The sequence below is a fragment of the Astatotilapia calliptera genome, chromosome 6 (assembly GCF_900246225.1).
Source record: "Astatotilapia calliptera chromosome 6, fAstCal1.2, whole genome shotgun sequence".
In the NCBI taxonomy this organism is placed as follows: Eukaryota; Metazoa; Chordata; class Actinopteri; order Cichliformes; family Cichlidae; genus Astatotilapia; species Astatotilapia calliptera.
The window spans coordinates 29,874,684-29,895,123 of NC_039307.1; the positions used below are offsets into that span (position 1 = coordinate 29,874,684).

Sequence of the window (20,440 nt, forward strand, 5' to 3'; positions counted from 1 at the left end):
GTAAGTTCTCACCTTCTGTCGTCTTCAGTTACATTAATAATTTTCTGATTTTTTTTACAACCCGGGCTTCAAGTGATCTTCTGTTCAGAGGAGATGTTCTCATATCCTGTGCCATCTACTGCATATCTGTTCATCTCGGCAAAGCAAGAGCTGAGGTTCCTGCTTTTTCCCCGTAAAAAGGATTTGAGGGGAATTTTTCATTATGTGATTTGACCATCTGAAGTTCAGGTTTAAATGTTGGTGTGCGTGTGTGTGTGTGTCCTGGTTATGTATTTTATGTAGCCATGATGCGTTTCATGGGCGACTCTCCATTAAGGGGGCTAACAGAACAGGAAGTGGTCAGCACTTTCCTCAAGGTAAACATACAGATCATTTTTCGCCTTGTCTACTCTGCTGTTTTCTCTTTGACAGCTGGCTAATCTTTTTATGCTGTTCTATGTATTTTTGTGTGTATGTGTGTGCGTCCATCCACCGCTCAGCTCATAAGAGAGTTCTCCTTGATGAGGGATGAGGCTTACTGCCAGCTCCTCAAACAGCTTACCACTAACACCAGCTCCAAACCGTAAGTCCGCACACCGACACACACGGTACAAGCCTCTTTCATCACTGAGCCTGTGATTCCAAGCGTGCACTCCTGTGCTCCACAGCGACAGTTGCCAGCGAGGCTGGCGGCTGCTGTACATCCTGACTGCTTTCCACTGCTGCTCTGAAGTCCTCAAGCCCTTCCTCCTCAAATACCTGCAGCAGGCCTCTCGCAGCGCAGGAGTGCAGTATCAGGGTAACGAGCGCGCACAAACACACAGCTTTTACTGTCCCGTGAGTGTAAATGTGTAACGTTGCCTATAAAATTGGCAGGCATAGCTAAAGCGTGCGAGCAGAATCTGAAGAAGACGTTCCAGTTTGGCGGCCGCATTGTTCCACCCAACAGCATGGAGCTGAAGGCTATGATGGTCAGTGTCTCTCTTTAATTTATGTCCCGAAGTTTCCACTCACAGTTTATCACGTTTGCTGATTTGTGCATAAAATGAATAAAAAGCAAAACTATTTGCTGTAAATTGTACTAAAATAATGGTGTCAGGTTTAGGGAGCATTCAAAGCTGAAGCTACCCCAGCGCTTCAGTAGTGCTGTGCTCCTGTCTGCATTGTTTCGTTGCACCTCTGTGGGTGTGTACACTCTTTGTTCACTATATTTTTTTTGTTACAAACTGAATAAGGACAGACACAATTTCCAAACCCAGTCTGCCTTGAATTAGAATGAAGTTTACTCCTATTATGTTATGTTACAGTACTGTTATTGATGTAAGCAGTAAGTTAATGAGGTAGCTGGCTGAACTGAATTGGCTTTTGAAAGATGAAAAGTTATATTCTATTTTATTGTAATAGGCAACAAATTGAATGAAAGATCAAACCAAGCAATGGTCGGATCCCACCAGCAGGCATTGTCTGAATAATCAAAGCTTTTTTTCTCCCCTCCCTCTTTGCCAGGGAACTCGATTGTTGTCCAAAATCTATTACACATCAGAAAGCCACAGTGTTGCAGTGGCTGACACGCTTCTGGGGATTCTAGTGTGAGACTAATTCCCAACAAATGCACAATTTTCTCCTGTTTCAGCAATACTTGGCAAAAAGTGCAGCGTCCAGCTTTTTTAGCAAATAACTAAAGGATGCAACTTGGAAGCCACTTTAAAAGATTTATTGAGGAACCAGCAGGCTTGGGGGGCTGAATGCTACAAACAGGAGAGCCTAATGAGAGAAAAACATGCTGTTAATTTAAAAAAAAAACAGGTTTCATTGGGTGTAGGATCTTGTGAAGTAGCCCCACTTATACAGTGTGTGTAGTTTAATCTCTAGCAGTGTATTACATGTGTATGTGTTCGTGCCTCCTCAGGCGGGACGGAGTTCAAAACGTCAGCTGTTCCTCTTCCCCGGGGGTATCGAACGTCATGTGAAAATCAAAACTTGCTCTGTAAGTGCTCAGCTGCCACTTTCACCATCACTGGTGTGCATCATGAGAGCGATTGCATCCATGTGTCTGCACTGACACTGTTGTGTTTGGGTTTTGGTTTTTTTAGGTTGCCCTGGAGGTGATCGAGGAGCTGTGTTATGAGATGGGTCTGCACAAGCTGGAGGCTATGGAAGAATATGCCATATTTTTAGTGACCAATAGAGGTATGCTCATGGGCAGCTTGTCTCAAACACATACAAACACATACATATTAAACTTTGTATTTATGCTCTTTGAGAATCTCTGTTAGTTGCTCTCTGAGGTTTAGCTGTAAGAGAAAGTCAGGGAATGGTAAAACTCATCATCTAATCCTTTGCAGGTCTTAAAATGAGGTAAATACAGCCCGCAGTGAACATAACACACGACGTATTGCATTTTTAATTTACCCAAAATTACACTAAAATGCAGAAGCAGTGTGCGGAAAAATTAATTACAACTGTCATGGTTTCTATCTGACTTAACGGGGTAAGAAGCAGCCAGCTGCTGCTAATCAGATCCACTCGATTAAAGCAGAAGTTTCGGCAGGTTGCTCATCTGCAGCATTTTGGTGTGAGTTAACTCTGGAAGGGCTTAAATTTCCAAACTATTTGACATCCACCATTCAACAGTGAGAAAGATTATTCACAAGTGGAAAACATTCAACGCAGTGCCATAGCCAATCAAGGAAACTCAGTTTCCTGGACTCAAACACAACCTGGAGACCGACAGCTTTGCAATTTCAAAAGGTTTATTAACGAGTATGCTCAGGATTTTAACTCAGGAAGACTGGTCTGCCAGAGAAGGCAGGTAAATTAGCCAAAGTGTAATATGTTATATTTTTTATTTTTATGTCGTGATCTGTAAAACCTTATCATTTGAGGAAGGGGCACCTTCTTTCACATGACTGTACCTCTAAAAGTAAACATTTTTTTGTGTGTATTTAAAAACACAAGTGATGAAGAACGGCCCTATGGCTCGTTTCCTTCTGCTTTATCAATAATTTAATGTTTAAGCCCCTTGAAATGCTCTCACAGTACATATACTTTATACACAAACATCATTGTTGTCTTTTTTCTTCCCTGAGCATTAAATATCTCCACATGATAACAGCTGGCAGCTGCTCTGACTCCTGCGCTTTTCCGAAGCACAGCAGGTCACGCAGCATGGGGCTGCACAGCACATTTCAGAACACGAGTATCAATAGTTTTAACTCCTTTTTGGGGGCTGAGCAGTGGCCAGTGTGAAAATATGCACGTCCACTGTGTAAAAACTTTGCATATTTGCATGTTCAGGTCAGAATGTGCGTCCTTTGAACAAGCATGAGTACATCCTGGATGTGGCGACAGAGGCCGAGTTAGTCGACACCGGCTACAGCTTCTGGTTCAGGCGAGTCGTCTGGACTCAGCCGCTCAAGTTTGACAATGAGCTCTGTGTGGCCATGCACTATAACCAGGTACAACATTTGCTGCACATACTCGGTAGCTGCTGTTTACCTGTGTGTATGCATGTGTGCATAACCCTGTTTTTGTGATTATTTAGATCCTTCCAGACTACTGTAAGGGTCTGCTGAATGTTCTTCCACATGGAAAAGTGAGCGATCAACAGTTTCACCAGATCTCCAAACTGGCAGCTTTGCAGCACCGAGCCAAAGACAACATCTTCATTCCCAGCATGTGAGGAAACAGCAGCACTGAGAAAGTGGTTATAGTTTAATTCTAATGAGCCCCAAAGAGGACTTTAAATTTAACCTGGAGTTCAATTTTACTTAATTTTACATACTTACTTTGTTCTGAACAATTTACTTTAGTGATAATCATTGTCCTGAAAACACAAACTTATTGTACTTTAACAATCCTGATGTCAAACAAATCCCAATTAAAAGAAAATATTAGCAACTAGCAATTAGCTCCAACTCTGTGCATTTAGGCAGATAAACATGGTTGAAGAAAGTTAATTTAAATGACTGAATGTGGCATGGTTGTTCATGCCCGATGAGCTAAACTGAGTATTTCAGAAACTGCTAATCTGCTGATCTCTAGCGTTTTCAGAGAATGGTCTACAGAAGAGAAAATATTCTGCGAGCAACAGTTCTGGTTCAGATTGGCCAGATTGTTCTGTTCTGAGAAGAGCATCTCTGAATGCATAGCACACTGAACCTTGAAACAGAGAAGCTCCAGGCAGCAGATGACAACACTGGGTGGCACTCTTGTTAGCTAAGAACAGGAAACTACATTTTTTTTGCACAATTTGCCCATTATCGGCAAAATCTGGTCTGGTAAAACCTGATTTCTGTTATAACATTCAGAATTTGGCATACACTTTGTACAAGTATGGATCCATCCTGTCAACAATTTATCCTGCAGGTGTAATGGCTTATTTTCTTCAAGCATCCCAGCCCACCTGAATGTTATTCCTGATCGCGTCTATCCCTTTATGGCCACAGTGTACCCATCTTCTGATGGCTGCTTCCAGCAGGATAACGCACCATGCCTAAAAGCTCAGAACATCGTAAACTGGTTTCATGAACATGACAATGAGTTCACTGTACACCTTTGGGATGTGGTAGATTGAGAAATTCTCATATTGTATTTGCAGCTGACAAATGTGCAGCACCTCTTTGATACTGTCATGTTAATATGAACCAAAATCTTTGTGGAATGGTTCCAGCAGCTTGTTGGATCTTTGCCACAAACAATGAAGGCAGTCCTGAAGGCAAAAGAGATCCAGCCTGGTATTAATAAGATGTACCTAATAAAGTGTTCAGTGACTGTAGATGGAAGTCATTCATGATGTAAAAACAGTGTCAGCATGTTTCTATACATTCTTTATGTTTGTCTAACTTCGGTTTTGTTTTTGCCTTTAAATATTATAACTTGTTAACTAAGTTATTCTTGATATTTGAACGTTGAATGAACACTTTCCCCAGGATTTCTGGATGGGTTAGACTTTAAAATGAAATAATTCTGTTCCCATCAAAAACTTTGGTAATACACCCTACAATGACCAAATTTGTTGTGGTCTTTTATATCTATAATGTAGTATTAATGCTCATTTTAGTGGTGAGAAATTACAGCAATTAAAGTGTGAAATAAAGGAACGAGAATTTAGTGTCAAGCTGAAAAATTAAGAGTAAAGACCTCATAAAATGGCCTGCATAAAAGAAAACAGAGTAAAATCTTGTATAATGTTAATGTTTAAGTGGAGGATTCTGACTCGACTTGCAGCAGTTTAGTAAATGCAGGCACAGACTGTGGTGCAGTCACCAGTTATTGTGTTTAAAAGGCATGACTGCTTTTCTACTTTCTCAACTGTAAAAACTCTTATATGACTTCTTGCTCTAACCGCTGTTATCCTCGATCCTTCCTCCCCCATACACAGACACACACACAGACACACACAGACACACACACACAGCCTAAAGCGGAGAAGAGCAGCTCACTGAGTTGTAAAACTCTTCTGGAGAAATGTGGGAAATCACAGAGTGAAACAGACTGCTGTTTATCTGATACTCTGTTTCTGTTCTCCCTCTCCTGCAGACACGAATTATCGGAGTACATCGCCACACCTCTCTTCAAAAAGCAGCCACCCCAGCAGTGGGTTACCATGGCGACACAGCATATGCAGCAAGTACAGGCACTGAACCCGCACCAGGCCCGAGCACAGTTTCTGGGTAAGATTGCTGTGGACATTAAGAAGCGCTGCAGGAACACCTGGTGGTCTACAGTAATGTGTTAAACTAAAACTCAACTGCTTCACCCCAAGATTGAAAATTTACTCAAATTTTTCTTGTGCGCTTTCAGGCCTGGTCAGTGCATTCCCCATGTTCGGCTCTTCGTTCTTCTACATCCACAGCAGCAGCTCCACCACCTTTTACGCTCCCAGTATCGTTGCTGTCAATCAACACGGTCTCCACTTCCTCCACAAAAATACCCATGTAAGGAGCGCGCACACACACACACCTTTGGTCGGCTTATGACTCAGCGCATCGTGACGAGAAGATGAACTCATATGCAGAGCTGTAATTTCAGCAGACAGCTGTAAAAGTTTAGTCTCTGTCATGCAGGAGATGATGGCACTGGTCCCCCTGGCGGATATACAGTCCACCCGCACCCAGAGACCCACTGCTGGGACCAGTTACCCTTATGTAGACCTCACCTTAGGGGATATGAATGCACAACGTGTCATTCAGCTACAGCTGGAGCAGGTATTATGCAAACCACACATCTAAAGAATCTTGATCATCTTTAGCCAGTCAGCTTTCGGGCTCTGATCCACTCTTTCTTCATCCTCAGGGCCTGGAACTGTGTCGAGTCGTCGCCATGCAGGTGGAAAACATGATGTCAGTGCGGGAGAAGAGGCTCACTCTGCCACCCAGCGAAATCACCATGCTGTAACGCACAAACTTTCACGAGTGCACATGCTCTCGCTAATGTACATGAGACCTTCATAAATAGCCTACCTCTTCTCAGCTTAAGGTGTTTGCTATATGTATCTCGCACACACAAATGTGAGGTCACTTTCTATGAGTGCAGAACAAGAATGGATCTCAATACTGGACGAATTTCCTGTTTTTCTATCTGTGTGACTCATTAATAATTGCACTTAACTGTTTTATGTGTACAGAAGCTGTAAATGAAATGTGGGGAGGCTTTGCAGGGCCGGTGTCGTGTCTTCACAAAGTTTTATAACTGATAGGCTACATGTTTTATATTTTTTTATAAGTACAGTTGACTGTACTCTTTATTGTTATATTCAGCCCTTGATAATGCCCATTTTGTTAAAAAAAAATCAAAACAAGAAACATTATATATAAATCACAATAAATCAGGGTTTTTAAAAACAATTGTGAACTTCTTCAGTGATTATTATATTACGTGCATAACTATACACTGCTGGGGAAAAAGTGAAATATTTAATCAGCAACCTTTCTCCTAATCAGGTATTTACTGACTTCATTGTTTACACACATAATATTAAAAATATACATTGTTTCAGTGTGCGAGAGTTAAGCCGAATACTGCTTGCTTCCAAACTCTATAGCGGCCGGTAAGTAGTTATTTTTACTGTATAACAACACTTTTTTTTATTCCACTATATTCACTCTTTTATTCTTCTTCGTGATATGTAATGAAATAAAAAGTTTGCATAAAACTTTAAAAACTATTTTTTTAGTCGCACAGTTTTCTTTCTTTGTATATCTGCTATATAAACTGAGAACCAGCGGAATTAATAAAAAAAAAAAAACAGCTATCTGGATGTAAAGTGTGGACTCAGTGGAGGTAAATAAGAGGTAAGTGGGACAGAATTAGCAGCAGAGGACTAAAATGTGTCCTCGGGGTTCCCAAAATGGATTTAGCCCCGCCCCACACTGTCAAATCGTCACCGAGCATGCGCAGACTTCTGGCAGGTTACACGAGTTTATTTTCAGCCTTTTTCTTGGAGACGGTTTGTGCTGGTGTAAACTAAGAGGAGGTCAAGATTCGTGCGCATATAGCAATGCGTTTCCCAGGCTATTGGAGTTAAAACCTGACTCGTCTGCGGAGCTCTGAGGTCTGGAGTTTAACGGCGACATGTGAAATGTTGCTGCGTGGTTTGTCTGTTTTTCCAGGCGGCGACGGACAGACCCAGCCAGGCTAGTGGAGCTAACTAACTTACTAGCTTGCTCGCTAGCTGGTAGCCAGGCCGCTCAGATAATATTTTTTCGCGTTTCTGCTGGCCGAGCGTGCTGCATTTGCCACGGCTCTGTTTTCCTGAGAGAGTCCGGTAAGGTAATCTCCAGACTGTCAACTGCCACACCACATCGTTACTTCAATGCAGACGCGGAGTGGCCCACCAGCTTAGCTAATGTTAGCTACTTTATGCGCTGCGAGAAAGTAACTGGACCCTTTAAAGCAAGTGATATTCATCTGTTATACGTCTAGTCCGCTCACGCTAACAAGACCCCGAGTAATTGTTGCTGAAATGCAGCGCTGATGCGTGCTATCTGTTAGCTAGCAACCCTCGTCGCAGCACGCCGGTCATCTTGTTTTGGCTGATATGGCAGCCAGTGGATACTCCGACCTGAGGGAGAAGCTCAAATCCATGACTCCGCACAGAGACGACTACGAAAACAAGTGCGTGGACGAAACGAGCAACGGGAAACACCGAAAACGCAAGCACCGGGAATCCGATGACGACGAGTACGAGCACAGCGATGACAGCACGGACCTCCGGGAGCAGGAGGCCCGCCGGGTGAGGAGCAGCATCCAGCAGAAGACCATCTTCACGCCGGAGGAGTGCGCCCTCATCGAGAAGAAGATCGACGAGGTGGTTGCACAGGCAGAGGCCGGACATTACCGCGAGCACACCGTGGATAGAGCGCCCCTTCGGAATAAGTACTTCTTCGGGGAGGGCTACACGTATGGAGCCCAGCTGGAGAAGCGTGGTCCGGGTCAGGAGCGGCTGTACCGCAAAGGAGAAGTGGACGAGATCCCGAGTTGGGTGCACGAGCTGGTGATCAATCGGCTGGTGACAAACGGAGTCGTCCCAGAGGGGTTTGTTAACAGTGCAGTCATCAATGACTATCAGCCAGGTGGCTGCATCGTGTCACACGTGGATCCTTTGCACATCTTTGACCGGCCCATCGTGTCCGTGTCCTTCTTCAGTGACAGCGCTCTCTGCTTCGGCTGCCGCTTCCAGTTCAAACCGATTCGGGTGTCTGAGCCCGTGTTTGTCTTGCCTGTGAGAAGAGGAAGTGTCACCGTGCTTAGGTGAGTATAGCTGTGTTTGCTGTCATGTTTTGTGTTTTTGTGTAGTTCCCACGGGCTGCAGAGAGCAGTCACTAAAAGCCTCTTTTCCCCTCTCTCAGTGGCTATGCAGCAGATGACATTACCCACTGCATCCGACCACAGGACATAAAAGAAAGGCGTGCAGTAATCATCCTCAGAAAGTGAGTCAACACACTGTGATTTTGAAAAATTGACAATCCTAATTTAAACCTCTCTCTCAACTCCAGTCTTTCTTATTCTGCTTCTTCTTCTTTTTGGCAGGACTAGACCTGACGCTCCTCGACTGGGCTCTGACAGCTCGTTAAGAGCTTCTTTGGCACAGAAACCAGGTCGCCTGAAAGCCAAACGTTCTCATCGCAAAGCAGACCCTGATGCTGCTCACAGGTATCCACCCGCACGTGCTAACACACCAGAGGTCTTCATGGTACAAACTAAACTGAGAAAAGTCAGACAGCGCACGAGTATTTCATCTGATGAGAAACTGGTCAAAATGTAATTGGAAAACATAGAGGCTGCAATCAGTGAGTGCTAGGAAGGGGTACCAGAGTTTGGCATTAAATTCATACTGATTCCAGTCTCCTCTAAACTGAAACATTGATAAGTGTCTGGACAAGTGGTGCCACTCTCAGTATTTATGTAACGTTAATTCATTCTAACAAAGCCGGTGTTTAGAAATTCACAGCTGCCCCCTGAAAATGAGGCTGCTAGTCTCAAGCAGATTGTCTGCCCCTCAAGTCACAGTAACTAGGGCTATTAATGAGTCTTTTATGAAATGCACAGTTGGCATCGGTGTGAGTACTTCTTTAAGTGGCTCTAATTAATTCTCAGGCAAACAGCACAACAAACACTTTCTCAATCAATAAATGAGGCAGAATGCCTTGGCCAAAGATATTGTAAGGCTAAGTTTGTTGACATGACAGTACAAGCAATGCTTGTTTTTGCCAGCATAATTAGATGTGTGGAAAGTGTGATGTGTACAAACAAAAACATTTACCTATTTCTGCCAAAGAGAAAAAAAGATTCCTGTCAGGATGACAGGCTGCGGAGCGGAGTAGGTGATCCCATGTTGGGTCAAGATGATGTGTGTAAACACCAGTGAGTGGTATTCATCAAACAGTCTGTTCAAGTTTAAACATGTAGAAAAGATATAGAGGGTGTCATATCTTGGTTTTTAAGTTGCTGTGACAGAAAAGCGTCTTCCACTGAGGTCAGGGACGATACTAGCCTCTGGTCTCGCTACTCACGTGGAAAACTGGGCAGCACTTAAGCAGAGCTCTAAGCTGTAATATTTTGTCATGGCTCAGAGGTGGTGAATCTGCAAGAATAAACGTGAGGTGTGTTAGTAAGATAACTCTGTGCGATGAAAGGGTTTGTGATGAATGACCCAAATGTGACTCCACCAGGCCGAGGGTTCTGGAGATGGATAAAGAGGAGAACAGACGTCCTTCACTGTCCCGTCATCGTCACAGCATCACCTCAGAGAACTACAGGAGACGCGGCCAAGACTACGACAAAGAGCAGGAGAGTTCAGGGCGCAAAGTCAAAATGAGGCGCCACTGAGGACTCCTTTCACATGTGAATATCTGGTTGTTGTTGTTTTTTTTTAATGTAAGCCCATCAGCCACAACATGAAAACTACTGACAGGTGAACAGGATGATCTCATTACAGAACAGCGTCGTTTGAATCCTCGGGGCCCTGGCGTTCATGTCAAAGTTACTCTGGCCAGCTAAACACTGGAGCACAGCAGGACAAACAGCAATGAGGAAAACATCTTAGCAGGACACACAGGCAGCCAAAGAATCTGCTGCTAGCATCACAGCGCCATCAGAGACACCCCTACCCCTATGGCATGATAGGTCAAATCTGTTTTGGCAACACTGAGTGCGGCCTGCACCGTTTTGAGCAGGTGGTTTTAATGTTATGGCTGATTATTATATTTCAGTATTATATTATTTGTTCATTCAAACTTGCTCCTTTTGTTTCAGTTTGGCACAGGGAGGGCAGTTATCATACTGTTGCTTTTTGATTTGAGTGGATTAGTTTTTGGCAGACAAAGCTTACATCTCTGCTACTTATTACAGCACTTGGAGTTATTCACTACAGTTAGGCTCTGTTGATAAACTGTTCAGTTAAATGAAACTTTTTGTTTGTATGTTCATAGATACCTAAAACTGGCATGTTTTGTTTTTGTTTTTTTTTGTAACCAAGATGTACAGACCTTGAGAGCTGAAAGGAGTATGGACTTGTAAAAAGGAAACCCTGGGCTGTAATCTAACTTGTTATAATGTACAATATGTTTATATAGTGTTTGATTGGAGGACTTTTATGGAGCGTTTGAGTTTTAGCACCTACGTTTCTGACCTGTAACTTCACTCAGTTCACTTTAGCCTCCATTTTGCAGTTTTAAGTTGCAGCAGACGTGAAACCTGGATTTCTGTTTTACGATTCAACTCGGCCGCATGGCTTCTGTTGCTGGTCTGTCAGCTGGAGTGATGCACCATTTCAGGAGCAATGGAAAAACTCAGGTCTTGTTTTACACTCCTGTTTCATTCTGACATTGTTGCTGTCCTGTGCTAGATCTAAATTTTTTTTTCTTTTAAATAAGGTGAAATTGGGGTCAGTCAGAACTTTAATTTGAGCAGAATGACCTCCATTAAGTCCTGTTTAGTTTGGGTCTGAGCAGAAACAATTTCCTTGCGGTTTGCTGTGTAAACATAAATTTGTTGCTTGCTTCCAGTCAACCATGTTTGGCAGAGGTACTCATTAGATGACTGCTTAGTATGGAGTTACATATGAGCAAAAATAACCTTGGTTCAGAGGAGAAATTGCTTTCTAAAAACAGGACGTGGGGTGTTCATGGCTCTGTGTAGCTCGGCTAAAGTTGAAATGATTGTGTGGACAGTGAAGGAGCATAAAATGGTTTCATGGGTTTTTAGTTGTCATTTGTTTTGACTGACAAAGGTCCTCGCTAAATGAAATAAAGCTGAATTTGCCTCTCCCGAGTCTATTTATTCTGCCTGCCATACTGACAAATATGTATTTGTTACATTTTTAAGTGCAGAATTTGAGATTAAATGATCTATTGAGAAATCTTATTTTATATCTAATATCAGTAAGAATAGAATAGAATTCAACTTTATTGTCATTGCACAGGTACAGGGCAACGAAATGCAGTTTGCATCCATCCAGAAGTGCTTTAGCCATGATCGAGAAGCTGAAACATATAGCACTACAATTTACTGCAAACTTTCCAGCCACTGCAAACTGCTAAACAAATGCAGTTATGAACTTTTTTTTTTTAATGGTCTGATTCTGTGGTATCAGAAATACAATTTCTTCTGGAAACTTCAATCTAGAGTACTCCCATTTTATCATTTCAAAGCAGAAAGCTGACGTAAGCAGTTTCCTCACAAGCCTCCACCTCATGAACTAAGTCAGGGTATTCATCTAAAGTTTCCTCTACAAACTGCTGCTGAATTTAACATCTGATCCAAATGAGCTGTTTATGTTTTTACACTATGTTGAACTGATGAAATTTAACTTCAGTGAAGGCTTGCTGAAAAGCCTAAAAACCTTCTTTCTTGTCAGCCACTTTGAGTAGGAGAGAACTTTCATCTTCACTGAAATCTCATCTTATAGCTTTGGAATAGTTAATTATTAAGTGATGATTTAACTTAAAGGGAGAACCACAAAAAGGAAAAAAGCTGCCCACATATATATATGTATGTGTGTATATATGTATTTGTTACATTATTTTTGGAAATTCAGATAAATGTATAGAAATAACCCGATTAGTTAGAACAACTGTACAGAAGAGAGCCGGACAGTTATTGAAGGTCTGTTGTGCCAGAGCGTCACCAGGGGGCGCTAATGCACCTTTAACGATGATTATCATCCGAAATTTAAAAAAAAGACGAAGAAGCCACCAGCTGTTAGCTACTGTTTATGGCATACTTATGGCAGCAAACGACAGTCGACAGGCTTTTTTTATTTGCCAAAAAAGCATCAAAAGACGTGTTCTGTCAAACTCCAATGGTTCTGAACCTGAATATCACATTTTCTTCGCACTGAGTGGTAAGCATATTTATCAGGAGGGTGGAGAGATAACTTATATAATGGACTGCTAACAAGGCTAACCAGCTGGCTAGCTGCTAACAATGAGAAACGCTTTGTTTTTGTCTGCGTTGTTATTCGGACAGCTGTGTAACTTTACTGTCTGTCAGTATGTTACTCGTTTCCGTCGACGTATTTTTCGACTGTTTTTGTAAGGCTAGAGATGAGAGGGGAGGTCGGCGCTAAAATACTGTCACAACTCGTTAGTAGTGAGACCTTCAAAAGTTTGAGTGATTCCAGATGTTTCACAGAAACACTTAATTGAAGTCTCCTCTCTTAAATTTCCAAGTCTCCCTTTGGAAAAATGCCTCAGCAATGTATTTGGAGGCTGTTAAAGGACCAGTTATGCAAGCAATTAGTTCGTTTGGATATAACCCAGAGCATGACTAAAGCAGTAACCGCAATAATATAATATTATTTGGAGGTAAAAACAGAAACAAGATAACAAAACAGATAAAACTAGGTGAGTGATTAGCAGACTCTAAAAGTTGTTTCTGAAGAGGAGAGTTAAAGAGGAGTAAGAAAAGTTGAAACAACACCATATGCTTCTGTCATGACCTGCTTTCCACACTCTTTCTCAAAAGCACCAAGAGACAGATAAAAGAAACGGACTAAACAGGGGGTTAATCAAACCTTAAGCATGGTTAAGGTTCCTCAAAGTCTGGAGCCACATTCTGCAAACTTGACTAATTTGGTCCAAACACATTGTCAGTGAAATGCTGAGAACGCATTGCACTGTTCTGCATCGTGATATCACATGAAAACAGGCAAAGAACTCTCTTTAGCAAGCAGCAGAATCAGAGCATCTTGGATTCATGTAAAGACAGTTGACTCTGAGAGAAATTAAACATTCAGAAGAATTCTCCAAAATGCCAAATATCTTGAAGGCTTGTTTTAAGGGCAAAAGATCAGCACACCAAGATTTTTTCTTTTCAGTTTACTACTCTTATTATGAAGTCAATTAACATTAGAAACTTTTCCACAGTACTCTTACGGTGAACATACTGGCAGTCCAGTCAGCAGGATAAACTGCAAATCCTTTAATCCTGTGGGAGAAGTCTAACTTTGCCCTTTCTACATTTGCCATGTGATATGTTTAGTATTTGGTCAGTAATCTATCACACAGATGGAAAAGAAGAAAATTGCATTTTATTTGTATAATGTCTTTGTTAGTGTCATATATAATGGCAATGGCAGGTTTATATATATTAAGATAAAAACCTAAGAATCTGTGCAGGTTTGCAGTGCTTTAAAGTGAAAATGGCAAAAATAAAACTTTACAACCTCCCATTCACACACACTCACAGCTATTAAATGTAGAGTTTGTTTTTGTTTTTGAATGTCGGCAAAGACGGAGCGCTGCCTGTCCTCTGTCAGTTGAAGTCTAGTAGGATATCCTGCTGCTGCTGATGGTGGTGCTAATGTGTCTGTAACATATATATATATATATATATATGTATATATGTATAATTAAGCACTATTGTGACAGCAATCAGGATATTGATGTAAGTATTGACCTGATGGTAACAGAACAGTGACCTCTGTTCTGATAGTCAAAGTGACACCTCCATGCTGTATGTGCTGTAACTAGATGACTCAGGGATGCACCGGGTCTATAAATAGAGCGCTCCTTTGGTTTTGGGACCCTGTGCCTCTTGCAGGGAGCGAGGACACAGAGTTGTTTGAAATGGTTTTGAGTAATATCTTATAGCTATTTGTGGATATCAGGCATCTGGAGCTAAACGCGATAAGCTCAACAAACTTTCGGCTTTGTACAAACTAAAAATACATTTCTATCACTGTCATGTTCAGTTATAGAAGCTTACAATCAGCTTAAACAAGCTCCTTAACTGAAGTTTTGCAGTGCACTGGATCATAGACCTCATAGTGGGAGGGATGTTTTACCAACAGACTGATGTGTCACAACAGGAAAATCCCAGGTGTCATCAGTAAGGGCTGGTGTACTGTAATGAGCTTAGGAGCGCAATTAATGGGATTGATTACACCTGTGGAAAAAGACCATGACACAAAAGTCTGCTTTAAATTAGCTTGCCTTTCTAAAACACCTAGCTATGAAAGAAAAAAGAAAGGAATATCGTTGTATCAAGCCCAGTTAGGCGAATGCATGTCAGACATTGATCCTTACTTTTTTTTTAAACAGAACCTTTATTGTGGCTGTTTCAGGTCTAAATATGACCTTAGTTGCACCATATTCAAGGCAACCGTTGCAGACATATTTAGTTCCTGATACTAAAGCAGTGAGCAGAGCCCTGAATGGTGTAGTCAGCTACACCAGTCTGTGAAGCTCTCTTCATGTAACTACATCACTATTAACTCAGTGACAATTCTGAAGCATGTCAAAACTGAGCTGTCAGGATTCCCGCTAACAATAATAGCCATGTTTGTTTATGTAACACTGTTTCTGCCAGCACTTTCTGACATGTTTAGTTATTCTTTAACTGGGAAGGGATGCTGCTTTAAGAAAGATGAGAGCAGGTTTTGTCATTCTAAGAAATACTCTGTGGCTCGTAGAAGTATTGACATAAAGAGTGCTGAAAGATTAAGAACCAAGCCCTTCATTCAAGGTATAAAAGCTTCAGTTTATTTCTTTAATGTGTCCACACATCTTTGAAGAATACTCTGCTCGATGTGTGTGAAGTTATTCATCATATTAAATAGAAATGTTGCTGTGCACACTATTCCACTTTCATGAATTATTCAGACTTCAACACTTTAGAGTGCTGTTGCATACAATTATTTCTAAACGAAGAGAAACCCCCAAAATGTTGTTTTCCATCTGACAGTCAGTCATATCTTGTGTTGCCTTCTGCTCTTCCAAATGCATGCCGTCTCCTTTTCCAAAGGCTGACCACGAAAAAGGAGAAGATGAACTTCCAGAACAGTCGGAGGCGAGGAGAGGAAGGCATCGCTGTAGTGATTGACTTTCTGCTGTCTAATGCCCGGCTGGTTCTGGGAGTTGGAGGTGCGGCTCTGCTGGGGATCGCTACACTGGCAGTGAAACGGGTGAGTGCTTTTTGAGTTTGTTAGTACCACATCACAACATCTTTCCCAAGCCCAGTGAGTATGGAAATATTGTGTATCTAAAGGGATGAATGACAGATTCCTCATCATTTGTTCATCATTTTTGCCTTTTCTCGCCTTTATACATCACTCTTGTAGCTGCCAGTAACAATAATTTTAAATTCTGATCTAATAATATAATATAATGTATGTGATTCTGAAAAAGATCATTATGCACAATGAGTACTTTTACTTAATGTACTTTAACTGTGTTGCAAAAGGGATGAAACAAGTAAAAGTAATAGTGCAAAATCTGAATTTTGCACTATTACACATGGATCTAAAAATCATGCCTTATGGCATCTCTCCCCATTTTCTTTGCTGTTTTTACGTCAGTGTTAAATATTATAATCTCTTATGATTCTTTCACCCTCATCTTACATGCACTTTGGACTGCACAGGTCCTGAGGATGGTTCTGTCTATCAACGTTTATTTGCCTGTGGGTTGTGATGGTGTATGTAATTGTATTTGTGGAGTGTACTCATGGCTGCACGTCTGTGACAATGAGTGTTTTCATTCAGCTGATAGAGCGCGCAGGCCGCGCAGCAGATGACGAAAAGGTGGAGCAGAAGATGGCTGAGAGCTGGGAGGAGTTGAGTTTGGTCTCTGCTTCCCCAACACTCATCAGGAAGGGCATAGAGGGTGTGGTGATGAAGCATGTCACCAAGGCAACCAAACAGCAGAAAGGTATTTGAGCGACTGAAAGTGGGCACACAAATACACAGAACGTATCCTGCGTGACACCTTCTGTTATTATATCATAGCTGTTCTCTTTTCACTCAGCTGATCTCTGCCAGCAGCCTCAGATGCTGGACGTGCAGACTAAACCGGAGTCAAAGTCCAAGAGGCTCCAGCTGTGCGCCCTGACTTTGCAGGTACACTCTGACACTTCACCTCTGAGCCCTTGAAGAGAGAGAATATGAAGTCTCAGCAACTGCTCTGTAGTTCCTCTGCTGCTGTTGGCTCATTTATGTATGCGCGTCCAGCATGTTTTGTTAAGTGCAGTGCTTAGGGGATACATATTTATTATGCACTATTAGGCTGACAGAGCCCCAAGAGCCCTGCCAATTCAAAAAACAGTGTGTGCTGGGCAAGCAGAAGATACAGAAGAAGTCAGATAAGCATGACATTGCTCTGAGGTATTGTGCATAACATCCACATAAGCAGAGAAATTAGTATAAGATAATAATTTCTTCAGTAAATGTTAGCAGTGCTTTTAAATGGTCAAATCAAGAGTTGCAGTATGAACTTTGGGAGTTTCCTTGCATGATGACTATAAATAGCAATAGATGTGTTAGAACAAAGTAGGGAGTATTAAAACTGATTTTAAATTATGTGAACTGTTCAGGAGCGTCTGCAGCAGTACTACCACACAAGGGCGGCGCTCTCTCCCCAGGAGGTGCAGAGGGCTCAGTCTGTGGCTCTGGACATCTGCACTGAGATCCAAGGTTTTCTGCACAGCCGTCACCCAGACATGCCTCTGGGTGATATGACACTCGGCGGTTCTCTGCTGGATGATTTGCAGGTATACACAACAGAAATATATTTCCCGCTGATGGGGAAACGAGCCTCTGATTTTGTCTAGCAACATCTTGGAATTGTTTTGTTATGTGCTGGTCTTTAGGTGGTCAGTGCAGACCATGCGTGCCTGCTGGTGCCTCTACAGCTGGAGTCTTCTCTGTGGCGTCTCATCCCAGGAGAGGAAACGTTGCTCACACATCCTCTGCGCTGGATGGTCCGACGGATCAATCTAGAATATTTTCCCAAAGGACGCAGCTACTGGGACAGGTGATCACCACACATTTTTTTTATGTCTGTATTAAATCAAACACATGTCGAATTTCCCAGAGGAACCCACCCGAGGGATTAATAAAGTTCTATCTTATCTTATGTGTAGCATATTAATATAGTGTATTGGCCTCCACTTTCCATTTTAGAAGCAAAATTAATAGAATTTGGGGGTTTTTGAGACGCTGTTAAATGGATGAAACAAGGGTCTCTACTTGTGTCTTGCAGGTATTTGGTGGGCGGCTATCTGTCTGCAGAAGCTGTTGTGAACATGTTCAGTAAGGCTGTCATGGAAACTGTGAACTGGCCGTCAATCAGCAGCACTTTGGACTGTGTCGTCAGACCTGTACTAGGAGGACCTGACCTGAGATTGGAGATCCGGTGTGTGCCCATGCTTAACTGCTGATTTGTTGAAAATTGTGTTGTTGTTTTTTAAATAGTAACATGTTGTATTTAATAGTTCACTGCTGACATTACTTAATTAATACAGTTTGATATTGTATGACGAAGCGCACACACCATTCTTGAAATGAGTCTCTGGATCTAGAAAGATGTATTAGTCCAGATTAGTTTGTGATATACGCTCAAAAGGTATAAATATTTATAAATATTTATATTTGATGCAAGATAGACCTAGCTTCACCCTCAGTATAATTTTCATTCAAACCTGAGTTTATGAGTAATCTAACCAACAAACATACTAACAAACTGAGTGATGGGTATAACTAAGAAAATAATAAACTCTACAGAAATGTCTGTTTGCATTGAACTGACACTCCTCTGTTGTCATGCTGCAGGCCTGGAAATGCAGTCGAAGGAGCAGAGAGCGACTATCAGCCCTTGTTTGTCTCTATGTTGCCTCTGTTGAGCGAGGGCGATGTGGTTTTGACCGCCCAGCCAGAGTTTACATCTCCTTGGGTGAACGCCTGGCATCTCTCTGTCTACCCGTGGGAAACTCAACGTCTGGCTCAGCTTGATGCAGCCGACAACGGCTACCGCAAACACACCCTTAAAATACTCAAAGCGGTGTGCAGACAGAACCCTGCCCTGCGACCGCTCAAAGCCACCCCGCTGGCCAATCTCATCCTGCACCTTAGCGACTCCGAGAGCGACTGGTCCGAGACCAGCTTGGATGTAAGATTCCAACAATGTATCACAGAGCTAATTGGCTACCTCGAGCAAGGGGCGCTGCACAGTTACTTTAAACCAGCCGTCAATCTGCTGAGCGGCTTGTCAGAGGACCAGGTGGACCAGATGGGCTTCATGTTCTACTGTGCTGTGTCAGAGCCGGAAATACTGCTTATTTAACGCTGCACACCCACAGCATGTCAGTTCTCTCAAGCTCTGACATGCAGAGATCAAAGGAATAATCTTATCTGTGATGTCTGGTTCAAGGCTCCTTGTCTAGCGCCTCCATATTTGACACAAATGAAAAGGGCACAGTTGCTGTGGCATAATGGCAGGCACCATGGTTTGATGTCTACGCTGGTGGAGGAGACGTTACAAGGAGGCTGCAGATTTGCCAATCAGGCTAAACAAGGCACTCTGAGGAAAAGAGACAGGCAAAGAGTTGAAAAAATATTTGTCAGAATGTCTGAAATGGTGTGTCAGACCTTTAGATTTGTGTGGTATCTTTCCCAATTACACAGCTCAATATATCAACAGCAGAAGAGGAGAATGGCTTGTTCCTTTATCCTCTGATTAACGGTGTGTGCCCCGAATCATCTTCTTAGATCATTGAAATGTTCTCTATGCAGATCAATAATAACATGATGAAAACCACCAGCTGTTGCTGCACTATCCAGTGTATCTGAGTTGGGCTTATTTAACTCATTGTGAACATTTAAATATAATGATGGTTTGAAGTGCTGAGCATTTTTCTTTGTCTTGTTTAGTCATCTGTCTGTTGTGAGTCGTTTCTGGGTATAATAACCCTTTAAATTGTGCTTTGAACCTTCCTAATGATTTTATGCAGTTTTTTTTTTTTTTTAAATACAGAGTGAATGTGGTGGGAATATTTTAATTGTGTGCTTTGATGGTCGTAAGAGAAATAGTTTTTCTGTGAGTGAACAGCAAAACTGCAAATAAAAATGAAAAGCTTTTATTTAGATTCCTGTAACTTTGTTACATTAAAAAGTGTTTTACGTTTATGAACCTATAAGGTGGCATGTATTGTGAATTTCAAATGAGTCATGGGGGTACCTCAAACCATTGCTTGTTAGGCCTCTTACAATATATTCATTCAGCGAGCTGTGAGCACTGAAGCCCACTCACCTGTGGTTCAAACCCTATGTTTGTGAGGAGCAGCCTCAGAAGAAAGTTGGTTTAAGAGAAAGGTGGATTTAAAGGATAAGGGACTAAAGAGGGATGAACTTGGAGGCGGCACCAGTGCCCAGAAAAAATTAAATAAAGATAATTTTGACCTGTGTGTTATGCAAAGCTGCTCCAGTAAAACAATAAAAATATGGAGCTGGAAATAAACATAACAGGTGTCCTTTGAAATAATTTGACATGCTCTTATGTATTAACCTGTCTTTTATTTCATTCGTTTCTTTGTTAAATCCAGAAACGAATTGAACATCCTTTTCCACATATAAAATAATCAGGTCCCATCATGCCTTAAAGACCTCATAGTACCATATCACCCCAACACAGCACTTTGCTTTCAAACTACAGACTTATTTCAGGTTCATATGGTCTTTTTG

The 20,440-nt window shown here is 41.9% G+C and overlaps 3 protein-coding genes across 3 annotated transcripts in view; all 3 read left to right on the forward strand.

Annotated features, from left to right (window-relative positions):
• The window catches only part of myo15ab (myosin XVAb), a 55,372-nt gene extending 48,568 nt beyond the window's left edge, over positions 1-6,804 (forward strand). The window contains exons 66-77 of the mRNA XM_026171576.1: positions 283-356; positions 480-562; positions 648-778; positions 856-950; positions 1,889-1,966; positions 2,073-2,169; positions 3,277-3,437; positions 3,524-3,657; positions 5,521-5,654; positions 5,785-5,918; positions 6,048-6,188; positions 6,277-6,804. Of these exons, the coding sequence (XP_026027361.1) occupies positions 283-356; positions 480-562; positions 648-778; positions 856-950; positions 1,889-1,966; positions 2,073-2,169; positions 3,277-3,437; positions 3,524-3,657; positions 5,521-5,654; positions 5,785-5,918; positions 6,048-6,188; positions 6,277-6,378 (1,364 nt within the window). The 3' untranslated portion in view covers positions 6,379-6,804. The remainder of the gene's footprint in view (positions 1-282; positions 357-479; positions 563-647; positions 779-855; positions 951-1,888; positions 1,967-2,072; positions 2,170-3,276; positions 3,438-3,523; positions 3,658-5,520; positions 5,655-5,784; positions 5,919-6,047; positions 6,189-6,276) is intronic.
• A 525-nt stretch (positions 6,805-7,329) lies between these two features.
• Positions 7,330-11,750, forward strand: alkbh5 (alkB homolog 5, RNA demethylase). Its single transcript, XM_026171579.1, has 4 exons — positions 7,330-8,733; positions 8,832-8,912; positions 9,013-9,135; positions 10,155-11,750. The coding sequence occupies exons 1-4, from the start codon at positions 8,021-8,023 to the stop codon at positions 10,309-10,311; spliced, it is 1,074 nt and encodes a 357-aa protein (XP_026027364.1). The 5' UTR covers positions 7,330-8,020; the 3' UTR covers positions 10,312-11,750.
• Positions 11,751-12,647: 897 nt separating this feature from the next.
• mief2 (mitochondrial elongation factor 2) lies at positions 12,648-20,216 on the forward strand. Its single transcript, XM_026171577.1, has 8 exons — positions 12,648-12,826; positions 15,730-15,889; positions 16,469-16,634; positions 16,731-16,822; positions 17,296-17,472; positions 17,572-17,735; positions 17,964-18,116; positions 18,533-20,216. The coding sequence occupies exons 2-8, from the start codon at positions 15,752-15,754 to the stop codon at positions 19,041-19,043; spliced, it is 1,401 nt and encodes a 466-aa protein (XP_026027362.1). The 5' UTR covers positions 12,648-12,826; positions 15,730-15,751; the 3' UTR covers positions 19,044-20,216.
• Positions 20,217-20,440: the final 224 nt, after the last annotated feature.

Bases quoted from the DNA above. Each gene is read 5' to 3' on its own strand.
- mief2 (XM_026171577.1), top strand. From the start codon at position 15,752: ATGAACTTCCAGAACAGTCGGAGGCGAGGAGAGGAAGGCATCGCTGTA. The intron at 17,736-17,963 runs GTGATCACCACA...TGTGTCTTGCAG, and splicing joins GGACGCAGCTACTGGGACAG to GTATTTGGTGGGCGGCTATC. The intron at 18,117-18,532 runs GTGTGTGCCCAT...GTCATGCTGCAG, and splicing joins GACCTGAGATTGGAGATCCG to GCCTGGAAATGCAGTCGAAG.
- alkbh5 (XM_026171579.1), top strand. From the start codon at position 8,021: ATGGCAGCCAGTGGATACTCCGACCTGAGGGAGAAGCTCAAATCCATG. The intron at 8,734-8,831 runs GTGAGTATAGCT...CCCCTCTCTCAG, and splicing joins GGAAGTGTCACCGTGCTTAG to TGGCTATGCAGCAGATGACA. The intron at 9,136-10,154 runs GTATCCACCCGC...TGACTCCACCAG, and splicing joins GACCCTGATGCTGCTCACAG to GCCGAGGGTTCTGGAGATGG.